The sequence below is a fragment of the Ooceraea biroi genome, chromosome 3, assembly GCF_003672135.1.
Source record: "Ooceraea biroi isolate clonal line C1 chromosome 3, Obir_v5.4, whole genome shotgun sequence".
Lineage (NCBI taxonomy): Eukaryota > Metazoa > Arthropoda > Insecta > Hymenoptera > Formicidae > Ooceraea > Ooceraea biroi.
In genome coordinates, this window is record NC_039508.1 from 5,161,270 (window position 1) to 5,184,585 (window position 23,316).

Sequence of the window (23,316 nt, forward strand, 5' to 3'; positions counted from 1 at the left end):
ACCTGTCCTCGTTGTACCGGTTGCGAGATCGGCATCGGCGATCGCGTCTTCCTCCTTCTCGCGCTCTCTCCTCGCCCGCATCTCGCGACGCAGGGCTTCCTCTCGCCCCACCCCACTTTTTATCCTCTTGCCGGCTTCTGTTCCTCTTTCTTCGATACAGAGATTTCGCGGCACCAAACATCCGCTCCAAACGTCTCTGAATGGCGGCGTGAAAGTGAATGGAGAACGCCCGGCGAAAAGGCCAGCCGGTCAAGAGTATCGATCGACCTGGACGATCGTAAAATCGAGAGACACGAGCCTCGCGATGTGACAGAAGACATATGACGTTAACCAGTTCTGCGACGGGGAGGAGAGATTCCAGGGATTACGATCGGGATGCTCCATTCGCGTGATATCTTCTTTGGCTAAAAGCACCGGTGCCGGACAATTGCGCGCGAAAAAATGGCTTTTGCGCAATAATGCCCAAGAGGGAGGACCATTAGCGCGCTTACACCGGTAATCCATTAAACCTAAACTTGTCCGGGTATCTTGTTGCATATCTCCGGCTCCCGTTGCCGCAACTTGGTTCTCAACCGCACAACTCTCTTCGAGTGTTATTGTTACATACACATTTTAAATTGTTACTGCGATACTTGAAAGGTTTCCAAGGCGGAGATATCGTATTCAGGATGCATGTACAATGGTCCGTTTACAGCTGATGGAACAATGTAATCCGTATGTACACTTGAATGCAATTGTGACATTTAGCGAGAGGTATCATATCTCCTAATCTCGATATTGAATCGGTGTTCTTATTTCTTAAATGAGATTTTCCTGGGGGATAAATGTCGTTCTTATCTAAATTCACTTCAAGACCAGTCGCGATTAAGATATACACGCGCAGAACGACACGAGTCAAGCGTACCGCTTCGCTCGATATTAAATCAATTTAATGCCTTTTATCACGGACAAGCGGCAATCTCCACGAAAGTCTAATGCGGATAATGTCATGTCTATTCGAAATAAATTGGAAACCGGTTTTGACAAACGCGCGCAACACGTCGAGCGAAGTCTCGCACGCCACGCGTATCGATCCGCGGCTTTAATTCCTTCGTCTCAATTATTTCTCTGTTTTCTTTTTCTTTGCTTTTCCAATCAACGCCGTGTAAAATATCTACCGAATCAACGATCTCAATATTCCAAAAATGTAGATCGAGGTAACAGTTTCTACCTCTGGCCGTTTATGCATGCCATTTATGCGTGTATTCTGATGCGTGACCACACCTGTGTTCACAATTCTCCAGCCTCGCTCGGGCCAGGCGAGACTAAGCACATCATTTTCTCCCTTGATTATCCCATTTTTTCCGTTATAAATCTTCCTCCACCTACAAAGCATGTGTAATAATTGCAAATGTATTTCTTCCTTGACAACCATTAAATAAATTTCTCTCGACATATTTTATCTTCATGAAATCTTATCAATCAAATCTTAAATATTATATTCTCGTATTCTCGAGTAGCCCCGAAACCTTCTCCCTCCTAACCAAAAAGGGATGAGTCTTAGCGAGCAATCGGAAGTGGCGGTTCTCGCAGGGATTTTTTTCACCCTTCGCGAATTGCATCTCCGGATCCGGAGATGCGGTCTATCGCGTACCATCGCGGATAACCGTCTCGGACCCTCATATCTATTGTTTCACGGTGCATCATCCCGGAGTCCGTGAAGCAGAGGTTTCTTCTTGCGGAGAGGTAAAGGCGAACGACGAAGGGACGAAGGAGGCGGCGGCGCGGCGGCGCGGCGGCGGCTACGGGTGACCCCCCGGATGAGGGGCGGTGGGGGCGAATATCGTCCGCACGCATGCGCGGTGCGTTCCGCGATCTCTCGGGCCGCCGGTCGCTCCGGCTGGCCTCACGGCCTCAGTCGTCCGCGACATTCTGTCCGCGATACGATTCGGTGTGGATCTGTCGTGCCTTCTCCCAAATTGGTGGTCCATGCCGATCACAAGTGGAGACCAGTGTCGGTGAGAGCAAGAACCCTCTCAGACGGACCGGTAACAGTAGTGAACAGAAGGAACCGAACGCGCAGTGTAGCGTTGCACTTGAAAGAAATCAAGAGAGATGATTATTCGAAACGTCATCTCTCGTACAACAAACATTAACGATTGAGCGCCGATCTGCCGAGAGAGTTGCTAGATCGATCTAGATCGATCTTTAAGGGTAGAATCGAGCTTCTTGGACCATTGACATCTGGACGACTCGCGGGAAACGGTACGGCGCGCGATGAAATTGCCCCGAATGGTCCTTGCGAAGGATATCCCGGTATCTATCGTGACGGTGATTCAGATGGTTCGGTAATCAGTGAACGAACACCACGAGGCGAGCGGGTGCATTTTTGCGCCGGCGAGTATCCTGGAGCGGCGCCAAAAGGGAGTCGCACTCGCTCGTGCGCCGCATCGCCATTTTAGGTTCTCCGCCACGTGGTCGCCACAAATTTGCCGTGTCGCGCGATTAAATTTAAAGGGATCAGATCGGTGTCGTCCGGTGATCGGCTGATCTTGATCGGGACGTCGCCGTCGGTAGGGCGCGGCGCGCCGTCTCGCCACCACGAATCCCGACACGAATGAACGACGCGCGATCGGCAAGTGCGACCGGCGCGCGAAAGCCGCAGTCACGTGGCGGTCAGTGATGATGTAACACGCAATCCGGAGGAAACGGTGAGGTGCTGGAGACGAAATGACGCGCGACAGGAGGCTGCTGCTGCTGCTGGGGTTGCTGATGGCTTACGGCATGCTCGCGGCCGAGTGCCGGCACCGTCAGCGCGAGGACGCGGCGGTGGCGACGACGACCACGAGGACGACGGAGGCACGACACCGGCATCGACACAGGCACGAGTCGTCGAACCGAAACCACCATCACGATAGGAGGTCCTGGCAGAATGTGGATGAGTACGAGTACGATGGCGATTCCGAGGACCCGATCGACGAGGACGATTCATACGAGACGCGGTTATATTACGATCGTCCGCGATTATCCTCGCGTCATCAAGCTGCACAGAGAAGTTATCACGACCGGATGTTCGAGCCGCGTTACCCGCCGAGGTACTACGGCGGCGGTTATCATACCGGGAACGGCTGGTACGACGAAGACGATGGCAGGCGTAGGATACCATCACGGTATAACACGAGGTATCACCGATATCGAGGCTCCAGGACCCATCGCAGGCCCGCGTATCCGCGCGATCGCGAGGTGTCCGATCTGAACGATGACTCGGAAGAAGATTTCGATTATGACAGACCGCACAGGTACATCGAGAATGACGAGGCTGACAAGTGGCGCGAGTGGTGGCGGAACACGAGGCGACGCGCGTCCTTCCGGAGAGACTGGAGGAACAAAATGAACGCTGGCTATCGCGGCGCGAGAAGGCATCGCCTGGGAGATCGCGACGAGATGCCGAGATGGATGGATGATTGGAGACGCAAGGGTGGATCGAACTCGTCGGAGTCGCAGCGTCGCTTCTCGAAGGACGAGCCGGCTAAGAAGTCGGAGGAGGACGAGGATTACGAGGATCACGGCGGGCTCGAAGAAGGCGACAAGGACGAGGACGAGGACGAGATCTGGAAGGACATCGATGACGAGGAGAACGAGGAGAAGGAGAAGGAGGAGGAGGAGGAGGAGGAGGAGGAGCTCGACAACGATTTTTACAAGAGCGAGACAAAGCCGCCTCTAAAGACCTACGAGGACATCATCAGGAGGCTTACGTCTGACGATCCGACCACTCCGAGGACCACCATCAAGAGGGATTACCGGAACACCGAGACGAGCAGACACATAAAACGCGATGGTTACAGAAATCCCAAGTTTCTCGAGCCGAGAAATGTATCCAGACCGGTGGATCCCTTTGCTACCACGTCCAATTATTTCGCTCCGAGCAGGCGAACCGTGGAGAGCTCGGCCGTCAAATCCGCCGGACATAAGCCCCCGAAGAACGCGATTGGCGCGACGGTCAAGAACAACGATCGACAGGAGGGAAAGATCGTGGCGAAGATCAACGATACGCAAGCCAAAACCAAAAGTCTCGAGCAGGATTACGACGAGTACCTGAACGCTCCGGATAACGAGAAGGAGGAGGACCTCGCCAAAGCTGGAGTCGACGACGATTCGGGCATGCAGGCGGATGTCACTAACACGGTGAGTCACGAACGAAATCGGTTTCTTCGCTTCTCCCTTCCGTGATCTCTTGATTGATGAGAGCGTGCAGGCAGGATTACGCGATTTCTTTTTAACACTCCAATACTTATACTTGCGAAGATTGAATGATGCAATTACAGGTTCGTTTGCAATCGGAATAATGACGAGAAATCACGGCAATCGTGCTCGCTCGATGACAATTATGATTGAGAAATCGTCCTTATTTGACACGCTACAGTGGTTCTTACGGTCCAATCGATCGAGTATTGATTGCATCACCACCACGACGACGTTCTGTGAGCATGCAATTCGGTTTCTCAGAAGAATCCACTGAATTGCTCCGTGGTGTGTTCGATGCCATCGGAGGAGCCGGGAGTCGTAAAGTCAGTTACCATCGAGCTCTCCTCTCGGTATCGACCTTGCAGAGATTAAGATCAAGTCGAGAGCCCGACTTCGCGGACCACGTACGGTCGTATTGCACGTGCGCTCGTCTATCTTCTGCTCCTTGCGAGAATCCGCCGTCCTCCATTTATACAAACACCCAAGAAGGAGGTAAAAAGAAGGTGAAAGAAGAGGAGCGATATACCACGTGGTGATGTGTGAAAGAGTGCCCCGTAACTGTACCCCCGTACCGAGGAAACCTTGCGCATCCCTCGGCGATTCGTAGCCGATAGTCGTCTTTCGTACGATCGCTCGATCGTGATCCTCATTCGAAATTTCGAATGCGAGATCGGGCGACCTCCGCTAACTTACGACGCTGTCATCCTGACGATCGTGGCGATCTTTGTTACACGTCGTGCTTCGCGCAAAATTGATACAGCGACCATTTATATTATATACCTATAATGTAAATGTGCACATCGCGTTATTTTGCCAGCGTCATTTTGTCTCGGCATAACGTGCTCTTTCGAAAATTGTCATGTCGAAAAAAGAAGTCATAATGAAGCGTGATTTATCACGACGCGATGAATGATAGCGACGTAGATGACAGCTTGTCTTTATTGGCCTATTATTGGAAAACTAATTTCGTCAAAGCCATTTTTGCGATCTCGAGCCCGCAGGTCGGAAATTGGGTAATCAATCGTTTCCTTATCCGTGCAGTGTAACGAGATCTGTCCGTAATACGTGTTATAATAATAATAATAATAATTCATGTATTATGCGAGATATGCACCAGATTGCTCGCACGAGATTACCTGTTCTGTGCTGCCGAACTCGCGATTAACTTTCACGAGAATCGCGCGTCGAAGAAACGCACTGAAACGTCATTTCGGATCTTGACAACCGTCATATTGCTCCGTGAGCCGACGCGAGATACTTGCCCGCAGTAGCAGCAACATACAGTCGCTCTCGTCAAAAACTGTTTTATCTCAAAGGTCACGTGTTCCTTAAACTCATCAAGACACGCGTATTAATGATGAGAGCACTGGCTCTTACATCCATCTCACATTAATCACATTAATTTGATATCTGAATTAGTTTCTCCAAATGTAATGTCCAATTAATGTTTAAATTCTGCTTTCATTATTCTTATCAATTTAGTTGGCACTTTCGGTAACGAAGAGACCAGTTAACAAAGTATTCCGCGAATTAAAGTTCGCAATGTTGAGCAAATATATCTAATCGGCGCACGTTGCCAAACTCATTCTGCTGTTCTTCAAGATCGTTTAAACACTTTGTTTCTGAGAAATGAATTTCGCGGATGCGCTCTGTCGCAGATGTTATTAACGAGCGACGTATCTGCACTCGTGTCTGCGGTTCCCTTCATCTACATGAGAGCCAAGTTTAGATCGACCTTGGCAATGCGAATCGCGCGTGGAGCACGCGGCAAATCACGTTTCATTCGCGCTAAAATTCATCGAACTGACATCCGTAGGAGCGACCTCGAAAATCGCCGCCTGCTAGGCGCCGCGCCACGCCGTTCGAAACCGAGACAAAATGGCTTATGATACAAACAAATTGGTGCAACAGTAGCCGGCAAATCTATTTGCGGCATGCGAAACGCCAAACAGGAAACGTCTTCAAATAGTTTGGCAGCCTACCTCATCATGGTGTCGACAGGGGAATCATGTAGCACATGCGTCATAGGGACACATGCGTGTCCCAAAAGAAGAATCTCTCGTGCAAAATTAATCGCTGCAGCGTTAGGAGCGAGAAAAAAAAAGAGAGACGCTTGATTCGTCGGTTATCCAATGGATCGACTGGAGAACGAGCTCTTGTCTCGTTTCGAATCCTGCATGTTCGTTGCTGAATAAGGTACACGACGTACCTACCTTAATTTCGCTCGCAGCGACAGCGAGCGCGATCGACGAGCAAAACGACGCACGTACATACGTGGCGGCTGTCGTCGCGGTGTCGTGCCTTGCCTTTTTTGCGCCAATTTACAAAGGTAAACCCGCCACGTTCCGTCGACAATTTACCTGTGCGTACCGGCCAGCCGGAGCGAAATTGCCGCGTCTGGGTAATTGAGCAATTCCACCACGGTGCAGTTACCCGTCGTGGTTTTCCGTCGTAAATTCACGTGCACCGATGCCGGACGATCAAAGGGGACCCACCAACCCTACGCGACCGCCAATCGCGGTCTCGTGGATTCTCGGATTAAATGCGACCGCAAATTTTATGCGTGGCAAGCGGAACCGTGGTACACGCGGCCGCACGCACGCACGCACGCCCAGCATTCGGCTTATGCATATTAATCCGATGACCTAAATCCGACGATGAAACGTGCAATTAATGCCACTCATGGTGAAATTGAATCAGCCACGACTAATTTGATGCCTCAGACAGTGACGAGACTTGAAGGAACCGTAATTTTTCCGTATATCTTTTAGTAGTGGCGTTTCGGCTTATCGCGATTCAAAGCGACAAGCGACCGGAAAGTTACTAGCGTTTACATATTCATCCGCGAAAATTGGTTTGGTCATTCGCACGATCTCGTTTATGGTGCATCATCGTTTCTTAAATGGCATGCGAATACATCGTCCAGATCTTAATCGGCATTGTTGATAGAGCGTTATCTTTATTGTCCGACACGTTCACCCGTACAACGGCGTTAATCTGCAATGTGAGCCAACAACAACTTGTGCAACGCAAAAGTATCAGTTCTATTCAAACGCTAATACGCTAATAAGTGCACGTTAACTAACTTGTCTCGCCTGTTTCCTGAGATTCTCGTTAGAGCCTCGGCAGAATGATGTCCGAGTGCTCTTTATCGAAACGCGGAGACTCATAAAAGACCGCGTAGAGTTTTATGATTGTCGTTTTACTAGACTGTATGCGAAAAATACGCATGACGAGCACTGAAAACTGACGATTGCGTCAACCAGTAAACGCCGACGCATTCTCTGACACGTCAAGCGACATGTGACGCATGTCATCCTCATATTACATCTCACCACATGGTGCACCCGGAGAGATCTATAGATCAGACTCCTCTGCGACTTCGAAACATGAACACCGACAATCATTTAAACTTGGTCAAAAATCGGTGGACTTTGCGAAAACGCTGTTTACGCGGAAAAGCTATCTCTCTCTCTTTCTCGGTCGCAGGTAAAAGTCTTCGCTTTTCACCCGTCTCTTTGCCCGCTTGAAGGCTCCACTCGTGCTCCGCACGTTTCGTCCGCCTGCCGTCTCAGCTTCACATCGCCACGTGCATTCTCTCTGCCTTTTGAATTCACATTTCGTCGAAACGGATCCTCGTTCTCCGCATCAAGAAACGACTTCACCACCTGACCACGACGAGGAGTGCTCATAAATCCGCCGTAAAGCTCACCGCGGAAGCTCGTTATCGCGGCGCGTAAAGCTCGAGCCGGGTGCATCGCATCACCGCAACATCCGTGATGCATCCGCACCGAAGAAGATTCGGCGGTAAGAGAATCGCGCGAGCGCGGATTTATGGACGACGCGTAATGCAACGAGGTATGAATTAAGGCACCCCGGCTTCCTCGCCGAAAGAGAATGAGAGAGAGGGAGAAAGAGAGAAGCTCCGCTCGTTTTCAGTGATCGTAAAGCGCCACGGCTATTTTCGTGGATGGGTAAATTACGCTGATGTCATGGTGGTGCGCAGATGGGAGGATTATCGCGAATAGCCGCGTAAATCGACGCGAAGCAACGTTTAAGGGCGTTAATTTAAGGTACGCTGAATTATTAAAAGAGTCTGCGAGATTACGGGATTACTTTTCTCTCTCTTGTGCGCGAAGACTTTGATGTATTTTAATACACATGTTTCACATTCTTCGCATCATCGATCGCGCGTTTCTTTGTGAGTAATCCGCACATCGTATATATACGATATATATATATATATATATATATATATATATATGGATTATTCTTTCGCTAGAAGACGGTACTGCGCGTGAAATGACTATTGTCGCTAAAAATAGAATACAGTGATGAAGACAAATGATAACGGACATCAAAAAAAGCTGACTGACATCGGAGATGACATGCAACAGTCGAACCACTGACCACTGACCTGCCGAGACGATGATTCATCGTCGTCGCGCAGCCGCCTTCGGGTCTGTGATCCAACGCATATGTAGCTACAGAGATGACCTGGTGCATCTACCTAATTACAGCGACGGGAGAAGCAGCAGAGTTCTGACGAGATTGACAATCGTGCCACCTTTAATCTCCTAATTAAACGCTGCGCCGCACTTTCGCCGATACGATATCCTCCAGGGTATAACGAGATTTTATTAAGTATTCATAGCGGCGAGATACGAAATCTCGCCTGCGTGCGAGACGATGTAAATAAATTGGCTGCCCAATATTATATTCCGACAGTGAAAGTAAGAAAATCGCTGCCGTGTTACCCGTCGCGGCCGCTCGTTTTGTAAAACATGCAATTACCGCGATTATCGTTTTCAACTTGGCATTAATTATAAAATTCGCCAAGAGACGACGACGACTACGACGACGACAATTCGCTGCCGTCGCGACGCAGTGATTCAGACGGTATAACAGTTAAGCGTGTGCAGTTCGTGAAGCGTTCCTCGAGCCCGAACTTGTACGTTCGAAGGAGACGTATTTTAAGCTTGGCACTCGCGTTACATCAAGCGGCATACTATTAGTCTCTTTCATTGAGCGCTCGTAAAGCGATCTATCAAAGAGCCTCACAGAATCACAATACAAGGCGCGAGAAACGTGCGAGGGAAATGATCGCCGAGCGCGAGATGAAAGCGTCCTTTGGCGCGAAAGCTATTCTTTTCTGGTGGACTTTGCGAACACGACAAATACCAACAACGGCGCGGCGAAACAACGGCGAAAAGATCGAGATCAGCACGTGACTTTATTTAATTCCGATATGACCGACTCTCGGAATTCCCGCGATTGACTTGGCCTGTGAATAGCCATTAGAGCAAAAATAGAAACGTAAATGCATTTGGGGTGAAATACTTTGTTACTAAACAGCGGGCTCGGATCCAGTTGCATTTATTTCTGGTTTAGAATGGTTTAGAAAATTACAAAGAGCTATATCGAACATAATCTTGGCCTGCATTTTCGTGCAGCTGACACGTTCCATTAGTTGAATTCTGTACTGCGCACTTCGGTGTTTGAATATCGCTCGATCGATAGACACGTAACTACGAGGAATTAATGACGATAATCTTGGCTCGATTTTCGAAAAATTCGCGGAATTCTCTCTCTTGGAAATACTCGCGGAATATTATACGCACATGCTGAGCTTCATCCAACAAATCATTCAAGAGGTAGAGAGCGCGCTATGTATCATGTTGCATCATCGCATTCTGATCCGATTCGAGGATCGGTGATTCAGGATTTTCGACAGCTCCATTTCGGCCACTCCATTTCGGCTCCTGGAACACTCGTCCGTGCACTGGCTCGGCGGGATATCGAGTAATTAATTCCTAGAATCACATCCGTAATTGTCGATGAGAATTGTCCAGTAGACGTGGATTTGGATTTACGTCACAAATTCTCTGGCGGCGCTCCAAGATCGAACGCAGTTAACGAAATCGCGAATTTGTTCGTTAGGCTCTCCCGAATTTATTTGCCACGCCGCCTCGCAATTCGGGATCCAAGAAGTATCGCCCGCAAGAATACCTCGCAGGATCTTCTTTTTATGGTATCTTGACGAAGGCGCGCATGGCAGCCGGCAATTATGACAATGCATCTATCTCGTTTAACGTGGAGCGAGGTCTTCCGAATCCCAATTCAAGGTTACATGTCCAAAGAAAAGTGCACACGATAACTTTCACGCCGCCAGCTACTAATTAGAAAGTCAATCGCCGGGACGCTATTTAGCGTAAACCAATAGTTTGCGTGCGGTGGCCCGGTTCGCCCGACGTGAAACGCTCATGATTATTATGTCAGGAATGGCTGCTAATCCTAAATCCGTTGCAGCATTTTTCCGAGCGCTCTGCTAGCGGCTGGCGGTTACCCAAATGTGCCGAATGCGGTAGGTTCCGCGCAGCCAGGTGCAGCCCGTCGAGCTGGTCTATTCTGGCGGCCGTCCAGGTCAAGCCGCCGTTCTGTTCAAGCGGCGTTACATTGCGACGTCCGAGCAAGCCGAGTGAGTTCCAGGAGATGTACCGATCGTTATTCATCGCGGTGCGATACCATCAATTCGGGATGCGAGACGCGGCGACGCGACCGTCGAATTTCCAGGCCGGATTTTCGGTCAAGCCGGTCGGGCTCGTGCATTTGGAGAACATCCAAAGACCACGCATCCCTCGTCCCTCCCTCCCTTCCTCTCCACGAACGCGAATTGCATCGTAATCCAAAAATATTTCCACGGCGTCGTAACTGGCATAGGGGGATCGTCTGGTGTCTGCGTCCTGGAGACGCAGAATCAACGCCGCCGACGGATTAACGAGTTCAAATTACCATGAGCTCCTCGCTCGATTACGATTTCGTCGTTATGGTGCACGGGACGCGACCACGAGGAGATTATTCTCGCCGTGCCGCTTTTCCTTTCACTATCATCCACTTTCCTCACAGAGGAATGATTAAAATTCATTGAGGAAAATCGCGTAATATCGTGCGTGTCATGTGAGGTCCGTGCAATTGCGAGAGACGTCGCGGTTAGCAATGCAATCAATAATTCCCAGCGCAATTTCGGGTGACGCGATGAGGCGTGCGAGACTCGTAGCCTTCTCGGGCTAGTAATCAGGATAGTCATCAGGCCGTTAATGTTGTTTACACTGTATCGATGGAGGGACGTACCGCGAATCCGGGCCCCGCGCCACACCCTTTGTTTCCATTAGGCCCTTCAGAGAAGGGAAGGCAATTTCGCCAGCCGCTGGGAAGGCGCAATCGGTTAAATAACACGTTATACCACCTCCGATTTGAGTTAATGCCGGCGCGCGGGGATGAAGTCATTATAGAAAAAATCTGCTCCGATCCGAGCGGAGAAAACGGAGATCCTGTGTGTTCTGTTCAGCAATCGGGCGCGCGTACGTTCCGAGCGTTAATAAAGCTCGTGTTATCGGCATCACATTGCCCCGTTCGAGTTACGGGGTGCACGTGCTTCCCCGCGTTTTTCATTGAACGTTACATTCCGCCTTTCCTGGCGTAATTTACCTCTTCTTCGTCATCTTCTCCGTTGACAGCCACGCCGTGGAAACACCGCGTTGTTTTTGCAATCGGCTCTGAATCGCTCAGCGTTTGTCGTGGACAAAGTCACCTTACGTAACACTAGATTTTTCAGGAATTCAATTCTCGGCAGTCGATATACAAATCAGTGTAACATTTAACGAGCCGTTTCCGGTTTGTAATAAGAAGCGGGAAACTAGTTCCAGAGCATTCCGCTACTTACGTTGCATGGAAGCGCACAAAACGCGAATCAGCGACGAATCAGTTGCGCTCGCGATCGAAAGGAGTGAAAAAAGGAGCAGGTAGGACGGAAATGCCAAGAGACGTTCCGAAGAGAGATGGACAGATAGAGAGAAAGAATGAATGCACTCGTCCACGCATACATCGATGGAATTGCGGACTCCTTCTAGTTTTCGGCGTGCCGCGTCGGCTCTCGCACGGATTAGCTGCGCGAGCGGCCGTGCGGAATCTCATCCGGAAATCGTAATCATCCGTGACGATCGATCCTCGATTGTCGCTCGCGACGAGACGAGGGGATCGAATTTCTGCATGCTGCGCCGATATTTCGTAGGGCGATCACGTTTTAGCAGCGGTCCACGTGAGGCTGCACACGTTCCGCGGATAGCGCGTTAACGTTCACAAAAACACGACCGTAAAAGGCAAATACCGACGAAATCCCGGTGCGGACTCCCGCGGCGCGTCTCCCATTAGCATAACAGTCTAACGAGTCGGGAATTTAATCAATGGAACGACATGCAATATTCATCGATGATATTCAATGGGCGATTACTACGCTGCCGTTGTCGCGCTCTTGTGAATCGGTCGTTAATCACTCGTGCACTTTTACCAGTAGAACACGCTATTTGTACAAATAACTGAATTTCGAGAAAGAAACAAATTAAAAAAAGAAAACAGGGAAACGTTAGTTGTTATAATGCAAGTGTTGATACATGAATCGATGGAGCGTGCTCGCGGAACCGATCGCCGAATTAGTGAGCGAACGCTAAATGAGGGAGACCACGCGCTCGTCATCACGTCATTCGTAAAACCGACAATGCAACTCGAGTTGCACAATCAGCGATTACGAAAGCGTGCGGGAAAGAGCAGGGGGGGAGAAAAGGGACGGCGCTTCTCGCAGCACGTCTTAACGAGTAGTTCTGGCGCCAAGATCCGCGATACGAGCGATCGGTGTCGGCGTGCACGTTGTACGTTCCTGCTCGATCCCGCTCGCTCGATCATTAATCGACGGGAATCCTCGTGTCGGCCGGAGAAGGACAATCGGCGGCTTCTTAATGAACATCGTCTGGCGAGTGAACGACGATAATCACTCATTAAGAGCCACCAGAGTAGGTTCTACCAGATGCTCGTCCCGACATTACGTCGTAAAACTCACTTTTCATTCGTTTTACGGCAATTCCCGGTGCCCAGTGTATTTATTTATTATGCCGCGCGTAAGATTATTGTTTTCTCCTTTTACGCTACGAACGAGCGCAGAATTATAACCGTTTCATTTTGCTTTTCTTTTTTCTTCTTTTCCAACTTTACCTTTATCAGATATGGGATTGTCTGACGTTAACGTATGAAACAATATAATTAAGAAGTTGAACGAACTTACCTTAAGTGAAGTTCGATTGTAATTATGCTGTTTCGTCCGGATGGATATAAGTGCAGTGCGCTCCCCTGCGCAACCTCAACAGGCGATTTTAAAGAGTCAAAAAACGCGCGCGGGACTCGTGGCGCCCCGAACGCTTCATTGTTTTCATGTTGCGCGTTGCCTCAACGCGCGTCGATTTTCTCGGACCTTTTCTTTCGGGTTTTTTCGTAGGTTGAGTGAGTTCCGCGGGATAAGTTTGTTCACGGGTTATCGAAGAGGAGGAGCTCGTCATCGGGAGATTGATTCGCAGACCGGTAAGAGAAGGCATCACATATAATTCGACATTGTCGCGCTTGGAGGTTAGGACGCCCAGCGCCCCTCCTTGTCGTTACCCGCGTCCTCTTTCCTCGCACGCCAAGCGGTGAGAGATTTCTGGCGGCATTGCCAGTGAGGACATTAAATGAAACAACGTAATGAAACAATATAATGGTGGATCGAACGAACAGTCATGCGGAGAAATCATCACGCAACACGATACGTATACGATACGATGGAGGTCCCAGTCCGCCGGTAATCGCCGCGCGAAATTACAGGCGATTACGTTTTCGCGCGTTTTCCCGCGTGGAAGAGGAGAGGAAACCAAGTGCGCACAGCGTAATTCGTTAATCAGGGAGATCAAAGGCCTCGCGTGCCATTAAGCGCGCAGGCGTGATTACGACGTACGTAATGTCGGTGATACGTATGCGCGCGTACGTGCATAATACAAAGCACGATCAATTAACCACGGCGTCTTACGTAATTTGGCCGAATGACCGTGTAAAATCTTGCGTAGCTAATGCGCCACTACGCTAAAGCCTTAACACGCTAATAATCCGCACCGCCCGCGGATATCTGTCGGGCACGAGAGCTGCGCCAATGAAACGAATTAAACCCACGCGCTCGATCGATTAATCGGCAAATCCTTACGTAATCCGCATATATAATATAGTACGTACGCGTCGACCACATCGGATCGCGCGGAGCTAATGATCTCCAAATCAATTCCCTAATGCGTTAACCGGATGCGCCCACGCACGGAGACATGATTGCTTCAAGTTGGTGGCATGAATTTTACACAATCAGCACCAAAAAGAAGGCACGAAAGCTCTTCCCGCGTACATCGGTCATAAAGAAGCTTTATGCCCGCGGCGCGACCGTGAGAGACGTCCGTTTCGGCCATTACCATTAAATTAATCGCTCAATTCATCCGTCTAATTTGCCCCGATAAGAACCAGCGTCTTGTCTTTCAGCCGCGCAACCGTTCGTTACGTTCCACAATTTCGTCCGCATTTTCGGGCGACACACAACTCGCGTGACGAAATTCTTTGGGGCTTTTTTCATCTTCCTAAAGATCGTGCTCCGGAGAGCACTTGGCGCGGCTAAAACCGACAAATACGTCATTCTGGAGTCGCGTTTAGAACGAATAACCTCACCGACCTCTCGAGGAGAGTGGTGTCGTCAGCGGAACCATAGCCGTGGACGATATTCGCGAATGCTGCCTCGTGAATTGCAGGAATTACAGCCTGAGGACGAACACCATGAGAGCGAACCATTTAGTACGTTACTAGCAAAATTAGTGCGCACAATTCGCTTGGAATACGTCGGACGTGTCTTCGCTCTTTCTCACATCGAGCCCTCCAACTCGCGACCCTAAAGAAATCCTCCAACGAGCGTATCTCAAGCTGAATCTGCTGTACAAAGCGTACGTGTGAATCGCACTCTTCAACCCCGAATTTACGACGGTATTTACGACGGTTTTCATTAGCTCTCGTTATCCCGTGTGCTGACGGAAGGCCGACCGAGGGCCGACGGATTTAAATCACCGTCACTTAAACGAAAATTTAACAGCCACCGACTTTCAGCGTCACTCTTAGATCGATGCTCGCAGAGCGTTTCGTCGACATGTCATTCTCTCGGGTTACGCGAGAGGAACATTGTCGAGAGATTACGGCTGACACCGTAAGCGTATTACCTACCGGTCTCTCATCGCAATTAACCGACTCTTTTTTAGTGGTGATTGTGCCATCTCGGGATATGATAATTGCGAGCGTCGCTTGCAGCTAATACCGATTCCCTTGCGCAACGCCGAAGGCCTCGCACGAAAGCGAAAGCAGCAATAGGCCGGCCAAGGTCGTTATCTGAAAACTTGGACATCGCAAAAGTTGCGACAGATAATTATAATAAAAGTTACTGTCGTCGTGACGCACGTTGGTCACCGAAGAATGACCGAAAGTCACCGAGAAAGCGATCGAAGGGAGAATCGACTTGAGCGGGAGATGTCGGTTTCTCTTCGGTGTTGCGTTTCTCGCAGCTTTCCGAACAATACCGCGACCGCGAGGAGGAGGAGAATCTGCAGAGCAACATCCGCAGCCGACCGTGTATCTGTCGTTCGCGGATGAAAGAGACGTCGCCAACACCTGATTTACGGCGGTGCGCCGCACTGTGTTGTGTTGCGGAAAAGGCGTTTTATGCCGCACCGCGCGTTTAATAATACGCGTACGCGCGCCGTTGTAAAGTGTGATTTATTCTACCCGCCTCACCATCGGTCTCGTCGTCGGTAATTATCCCGAATAGCGCGATACGTAAGCCAATTTATCCGGCGCGACTGGCCGGGTGCGCGCGTGCGTCTCGCTGACAATTTCGCGCGCGACCTGATTATAACCGCGTTTTATTAATGCGATCTGCGATAATTCGGCATTCCAGTGGCGGACTCGGAAATACCAGTCTGAAAAATTCCACCCGGTCGTTCAGCCGGTGACGAATGACATCATCGAGAAAAAGAATTCTGCCCCGCGATGCGTGAATTCGCCGGTTGTGATACGTTTCGTGATGCGAGAGGTTTCTCAGAAACGCGGTCCTCTTGAAAAAAACAGCTATGCTGCATTCGCAAGAGTCCATGGCTGATTAACATACATATACTTGCATACACGTATATCTAACGCGCGAGCGCAAGTTGATTACGTACCCAGCCAGGCCTGTGTCGCGGCTAGCTCAAACGGCTAGTGGTAATTAATGTACCCAACCGAGAATTTGCATGGTCAAACAGACATTAGCGCAAATATCCCGCGGGCATATCGAAGTGTATCCATCGACTTTTCTAGGTCCACAATGTGCTACTCGATACACGACGCTCGTTCGTCCTAAGTGATATCCGACTCGGAGCCCAGCCTCCACAAGCCATTAAGCGCGATATTAACATATGTCGGGCTACCGTCCACGTGTTACGCATGTAGAAAATTATTATATTCTATTAGCCGGACATACAATCGGTAAGCAAATGGCTCGATAATTATCGAGCACGGTGTTGCAAATTTACAACGCGAGAAGTGAACGTTACACCTCAAGTGTGCCGATAACACATCACACGAACGGCAGGTCGTTTGCTGATTGATCGAGGAGCTTATCGAAAGTCCCGATTAACGTATCGCTACCGTCACGTCTCGGTGCTACATAAATAATTAATGCGTCACGCGAACGCATCGGGGGTGCGGGCTCTGGAATTTTTGTGAAATACCGCGCGTCGCTCTTGTCACGCCGCGCCGTTGCGGCGCGGCCAGCTGGCGGTTTTAATTAGCATTTAATCCACGCGCGATCATACATCACGAGCCTCGATATTACTTACTTGCACGTTCCAGTTATCGAGCATCAGCAACACTGCGATCGATTTATTGCCATACTCGGGAAGGGAAAATGCGATGCCAATTCCTTCGTACCCCGCGAATAGCCGCGAGTGTCTTTCGCGTTTGATCGCCGGAATCCTTTCTGCTACGAGATCGACAACTCGAGAATTGCTTCAGAGAGGAATCGGGTCTCTGTCGACAGTATCGAATTTCCGAATTCGCGCGGTGCTAATTTTACGAGGGCGACGCCACAATACGATCTACAATGACACGTGAACGCGAGAAATGTCATTTGATATTCGCGACAACGTGGCAAGAATGAAAGGAATGATTTGGTGTAAAGAGACATTCCTACATTTCTGCGTATTTTAATTCTGCGATCGACGAGAAACAGAATTTGGCACATGTGTGTGCGTACCTCTCTTCCTCTCTTTCTCTTTCTCTGATGCAATCCATGATGCAAGTCGCCGACTGGCGAGTGGTCGTGCCAAGTGCATAAAGTTCCCCGATCGGGAGCTCGAAAGCTTCGAAAGCACGGGAAACGCGCGCGGCTCCGTTCCAGAAAACACGTTTCTTTTACTCGGCGGGTTAAAGAACTTCCCCCTTCGTCCCCGACATGTTTACATAGATGTTCCGGCGCATGTTTGCGCTGCGTTATCCCTCGCCTCCGCTTTATGATACTTGTGCATTATGTTCTCTCACGTATAACCAATATTTACGGCTTCGGCTCGATGTGCATTCCGACCGGCGTGGTTTTACGTTACGTTCGCGTTGCAGGGAAGTGACCTAATAACTTAGCGACGATAGGTCGCTTGTTTGCCACTGCACTTGTTACGCTCGTTCTCTCTTCATCCTATCCCCTGCTCACCCTCTCAACTAATTATTTGTAACCGAGGAGCCGAGTAATTGTGCGGCTAACGAATCGTCGCGCTAATGATATTTCCGATTATTATTCGTCCCATTTGCAATAATCTTGTAATTGTACGTGTGATTACGTGTCTGTACGTGATTATTTATATTGGTCCTCTTAGCGTTAAGCGAAATTTCTTACTTACTTTCGTAATGTTCGAGTATCAGGCTCGCTGCATTTAGTTCTTATCCCAAGTCACCATTCATCATATTAAACGACTGGTATTACAGCAGTTTAATGCTAAGTATACAAGCAATATTGCAACAGAGAGCAAATACGAGCGTGCCGTGCAAAAAGCGCGTCTTATTCTCGCCTCCGTCTCTTCCTGCAAGACGTGTTTCACGTAGGCGACAATCGGCCGCCGATACGCACTACGATAATTGCATTGTGCTCATAAACGATGCGCGCGTATATCTCGAGATCTCGTAATGGAAAATTATAATGCGCGCGCGCGCGCGCGCGTTACGGCGACACAAAAGCCACGCTGATCATCACAAACGATCAATTTGATTTCCGGGATTGATGATTCACACGTGGCATATGAATTGCCGCTTCAATCAATTTTATACGCAATTTATAGAATTTATCTGCACGCGATTCAATTTATAACGCTTTTTCCCAGCCAGCAATCGCACGGCGCACAGTGGGGTATTTGTCCGATTTAGCTGGCCAAAAGTCTTTTGTTTTCAACAAATTCCAATTTCTCATTAATACTTGATTTTTCGCACTATTGTATGATGTTAAATATTTTTATTCGAGTTAATATTTTGACCCCGGATGGTCCTGCAATTTAATTGGAAAATGTCATCTGTAGTGTTTTATTCTACAATATATAAAACACAATCAATTATAATATCGTATAATGATCTTATGTTTATAACAATAAAAAGAATAACCGCGAGATTCCGCGGCTATTCTTTCTATTATTATAAACATAAGACCTTTCTCTTTATATTAATATAAATATAAATGCCGGGACGTACCCTGAAGTATAATAAATTCCTTCTAGTTATATTAAAATTGACTTTATAATTAACCTAAACATGATATTTTTCAATCTGCTTTAAGATTATCCATGACACAGGTCTGCATGATTTTGCGTTTTGGATTACAAAGGTCATTTCTTACGTAATTTTGTCCGCTGAATACGAATCCGGCCTTACAATTTCTCTATCACGTCAGGTTTTCGAGATAATTAGGTTTAAATAGCCAAAAAATGCCGATTTTGACTATATTCAACCGATTATTGCTAATAAAGTAATTTTATTTCAAGAAATTCGCAAAAGGTATCTTAATGTACAATTCTTCCCCTTTAAAAACATAAGATTTGTTATTTTACGATTATTTTTGACGGAGATACTGAAGTTTATTGATATTGAAGTCTATGAGACTCAAAGCACATTATAGACATTATATGTGACAGTCTATTTCTGTAGCATATATTATTATGAAAAATTAAAACCAATAAAATGAAAGAAAATATAGTACTTTATAGTACACAGTGAGAAAAAAATGAAAGCACAAAGATAGGATTCTTTAGAAGCTATTTTTATAATACTATATACATATACCAACTAAACATCATTGTTCACATGGTGAAAATTTTCTAGGAAATTTTACTGTAATTTTTTAAATCAAACTTCCAATGTTTTTACGTTGAATTTGCGGATAATAAGAATTTCAGTACGTCCCTCAGTTAAGAGAAAATGACAGTAAAATGTCCAAGAAAATTGTACTTAAAGTTATATTTTTTAAATTTGCATATCTCTGTTAAAAGTAATCGTAAAATAAAAAATCTTATATGATTTTGAAGGGGAAGAGTTGTACATTAAGATGCCGTTTGCGAATTTCTTGAAATAAAATTACTTTGTTAGCAATAATCGGTTAAATATAGTCAAAATCGGCATTTTTTGGCTATTTAAACCTAATTATCTCGAAAACCTAACGTGATAGAGAAATTCTAAGGTCGGATTCGTATTCAGCGGACAAAATTACGTAGGAAATAGCCTTTCAATTCCAAAACGCATAAAGTTTTTGAAATTTTGCAGACCTGTGTAATTAATCACTTTCAACTGTAAAGATACAACTTTTAAAAATTGGTTATCTCAAGAACGCCGAAGAAACATACGTTTTACTGTTACAGATGCTCCAATTCTGATTGATAGAATCGTTGCATAGCAACGTTGCAAGAAGCAAAAATGTCATATTATTAACTCTCTAACTATTTATCTTTACCAGATAGCAATTTGTTTATGTCTAGAACAGATTTAACGAAAGTGACTTTTGGCCAGCTAAATCGGACAAATACCCCACTGTGCGGCGGCACGACGGCACGGCGCACGCGATTTGGAGGCATTCTGCAACGTCACGTCACGTAATCCATTGCAGCGGGCCGGCACGCAAATCCAGCGCGAGTCCTTTCCGCAGGATAATTAAACGCGCGTTGACGGGAAGTCGATCGATCGCCGGTCACGACAATAAAACGTAAAACACGAGACGGGCGAACCTTCGCGAGCTTTCGCAATGGAAAGAAGCGAATTCCCGCGCGCCAATGCAAACTCTCAAGATTGCCGCAAAGCGAACATGCGACGAAACTATTAAGCAGCAACTATGAAGGCTGCAAGGTTGTAATTAAGCACGTGAGTGCGTGTTATTGCGTGCTTTTCGCACGAGCCGATCTGCATACGGCACTCAGTTTCAAGAGAATTCAGAGAATCCGAGGAATCTGTAAAGATTATGCAAAGAGCAGACGTGGCCTCATTCTGATTATAAACCTCACGAATTCTTTCGACGCTTATCGACTTGGACCTTTTGGCTATTTGCAGCTACTCGGAAAAAGTCAATTCATTCATTTTTAGTCAAACGAATGAGCGTGGTCGATCGCAACAGCGACTCTCTATATTGGACACTCTCTATATTGGACGACGGACGCAATATCGGTTTTCCCAAGCAATGGTAATAAAAATTGCATAAAACCTATACGACCGACTGACATTTCACGTGTGACAAGTGTGTTTTATGATTACCTCTTTCAAAAAGCTCGACTTCTCCCAACACAATCGACTCGCGAGGACGTATGACCTTTCGGCACAATTCCGTATTAATTTTCCATGTGACATTAACGAATCTTATGTCCACATACACGCACATACACACACGCGCGTGCGCGCGCGCGCGCGCAGAATAGAAAATAAAAATTTGAACCTTGTTCTTTCGTTCACGACTCGAGAATCAAGCCGAAGGATGCACGTCGAGTCAAACGAGGTCAAAAGACGTCCCATGAAGATGCTAGCATCAATAAAATTTAATATGCGCTCATCCCGCGCGTAGGGTTCACTGAATCATCCGTCAAGCTCTCGTAGATCTCCGCTCGGTGGAGAAATAATGACGACGGACGACGAAACGAACAAACGAACGAACGCCCGTCCCGGCCATTGTGTTACGTTCAATTAAAATGCAAGCGAGAAATGGTGTGCGTGAAACCCGAGCCACCTAAGTGCTCTCGTGCAGTCCGTAAAGATTTAAATTTGCTCGTTACGTGACAATCAGGCGTGTTCGTCTCCCGGAGAGAAGACGCGGCTTGTCCGTCCCACGCGCGCGTAACGTCCATGAATACGCGGCCGAGAAGATAATAACTCGCGTTCGTCCTATGGAAATTAATTCTCTCGCCCGCGAGCGTCGCGCAGAACCCGCTGATTACCCGCTTTAGTCCAGACTTTATTGTATCTCTCCTCGAACGGAGGAGATGAAAGCGAGGTAAGGCGTTCACGTAAAAAGGCGTTAACGCGCTAATCCAGAGGGGGTTGGTGTTTTACCGCCGCGGTGTTTTACTGAACGACGAACAGAGTGACAGCTCTGCCAAGTAAACCACAGTTTCCCTTCTCAACGGTGTAACGGCGCATGAAATTAATTTTCTCGGCTCTTACATAGTACGTAATCGGTCCGTTTAACTTCGCGGGTCGAGCATTTCGCAACGGGATTATTATTAGCGACAACCGGGCAAAAAGCTGACTGAAACGCGCGATATTTTCCAGTATCCTGCAATAATCCTCGTGATATTATTCCATATTTCACATTTCTCGTTCATAAAGTTGCTATTACTGCCATCGTTCGTTTTTTTTTTTCGTTTTTCTTTCTTTTTAATGCGCGCGTGTTATTGCCGACATCGTGGCGCGCGTTACTCACTCTCGATAATTATTCAGACCGGCCAGATAACGAGACGCGCAATCGGTCATTAAAGTAATTTAATGATGAGTGGAGCCTGATGGTTTTAACGGTGTTTTCGGATTTCCAGGCTGAGGAGACCTCACGTCCGGCACGATTAATCTTCATTAACTCCCTTTCAATCCGTTTATCTCGCGTACGGAGCCAACGATTGGCATTAAGGCGTTTCGATCCACGATCCACGCAGCTCCAAGCTTGCATAACGAGAATGTCGCGGCGCGGGCTGATCGCTCGGATTTACGATGCATAATTCGCGACACCGGCGAGCACTCGCGTGTCTCCGCGCGCGGAGACGGTGCTGGCTCGCACGGGATTTGCACACACCGCCTTATGCAAATAATAATTGTCGCAATAATTCTACGCGGGATTTCTAGGCGTTCTTGTCACCTTTGGATTTGTCACGCTGTGTTAAAGCACACGCGCGCTCATCGATGTATCCGTCCCTCGAAATCTCCGCTGCATATGCTCGAACTCCGCGATGAAACGGATTTACGCGTCAGTAATTGTCCATTGAATAATTATCTGCTAGCCATATAAATTCGTACAATGATTGTGTCGCCGATTGCCAAGGATTCCGCAAATTCTCACGGCACGTTGGAAGACGCTGCTTCCAAGGTGCTATACTCATTAATGTACTCAACTTGGTCGATATCATAGGCGAAATCGTGCAAAACTCGTGATAGAATGATTAAGGCACGCCCACCGTGTACGAGGAAGTCATTGGCATGCATCGTAAGTAAAACGTCGGCGTGATGAAATAGCGATTACTTGGCTCGGCCAACGATACGCTAGTAACTCAGCCGCAGGAACACATGTACGGGAGGACATGGGAGGAAATGAATATGAAAAGTCGATAGGGTACTACATGGCGACGGAGATTTTATTGAGCTTGTTGCGCGAGCGAAATATGCGAGCACGGCTGCGATAAATCGCTTAATATCGCATTTGCATTATTCCGTGATATTGCAGGTCGCGAGGAATTAATCCCGCCCTCGCCTCGTTTAAGACACGCATTCGACATCTCAAAAATCCTCGACAGCCAAGATCTCCTCGGTCATTACCAATCATTTGTGTACGATTATCATTTGCTTTGTCCGTGAATGTAGAATCTTGTCGATGCGGCGCGGGCGGCGCGATGAAACCGTTGCAGAAAAACGTGCGATGCGATCATTAGCGGAATATTAAAGAGCGGATAGATGTTAATT

At 47.9% G+C, this 23,316-nt stretch overlaps 1 protein-coding gene across 2 annotated transcripts in view; it reads left to right on the forward strand.

Moving 5' to 3' along the window:
• Positions 1-1,900: 1,900 nt before the first annotated feature.
• Positions 1,901-23,316, forward strand: part of LOC105287290 (uncharacterized protein DDB_G0283697) — a 93,670-nt gene continuing 72,254 nt past the window's right edge. The window contains exon 1 of one of the 2 annotated variants that reach the window (XM_020031055.2): positions 1,901-4,164. In XM_020031055.2, the coding sequence (XP_019886614.1) occupies positions 2,710-4,164 (1,455 nt within the window). In that variant the 5' untranslated portion in view covers positions 1,901-2,709. The remainder of the gene's footprint in view (positions 4,165-23,316) is intronic. The other variant, XM_011353095.2, reaches the window with a different exon arrangement.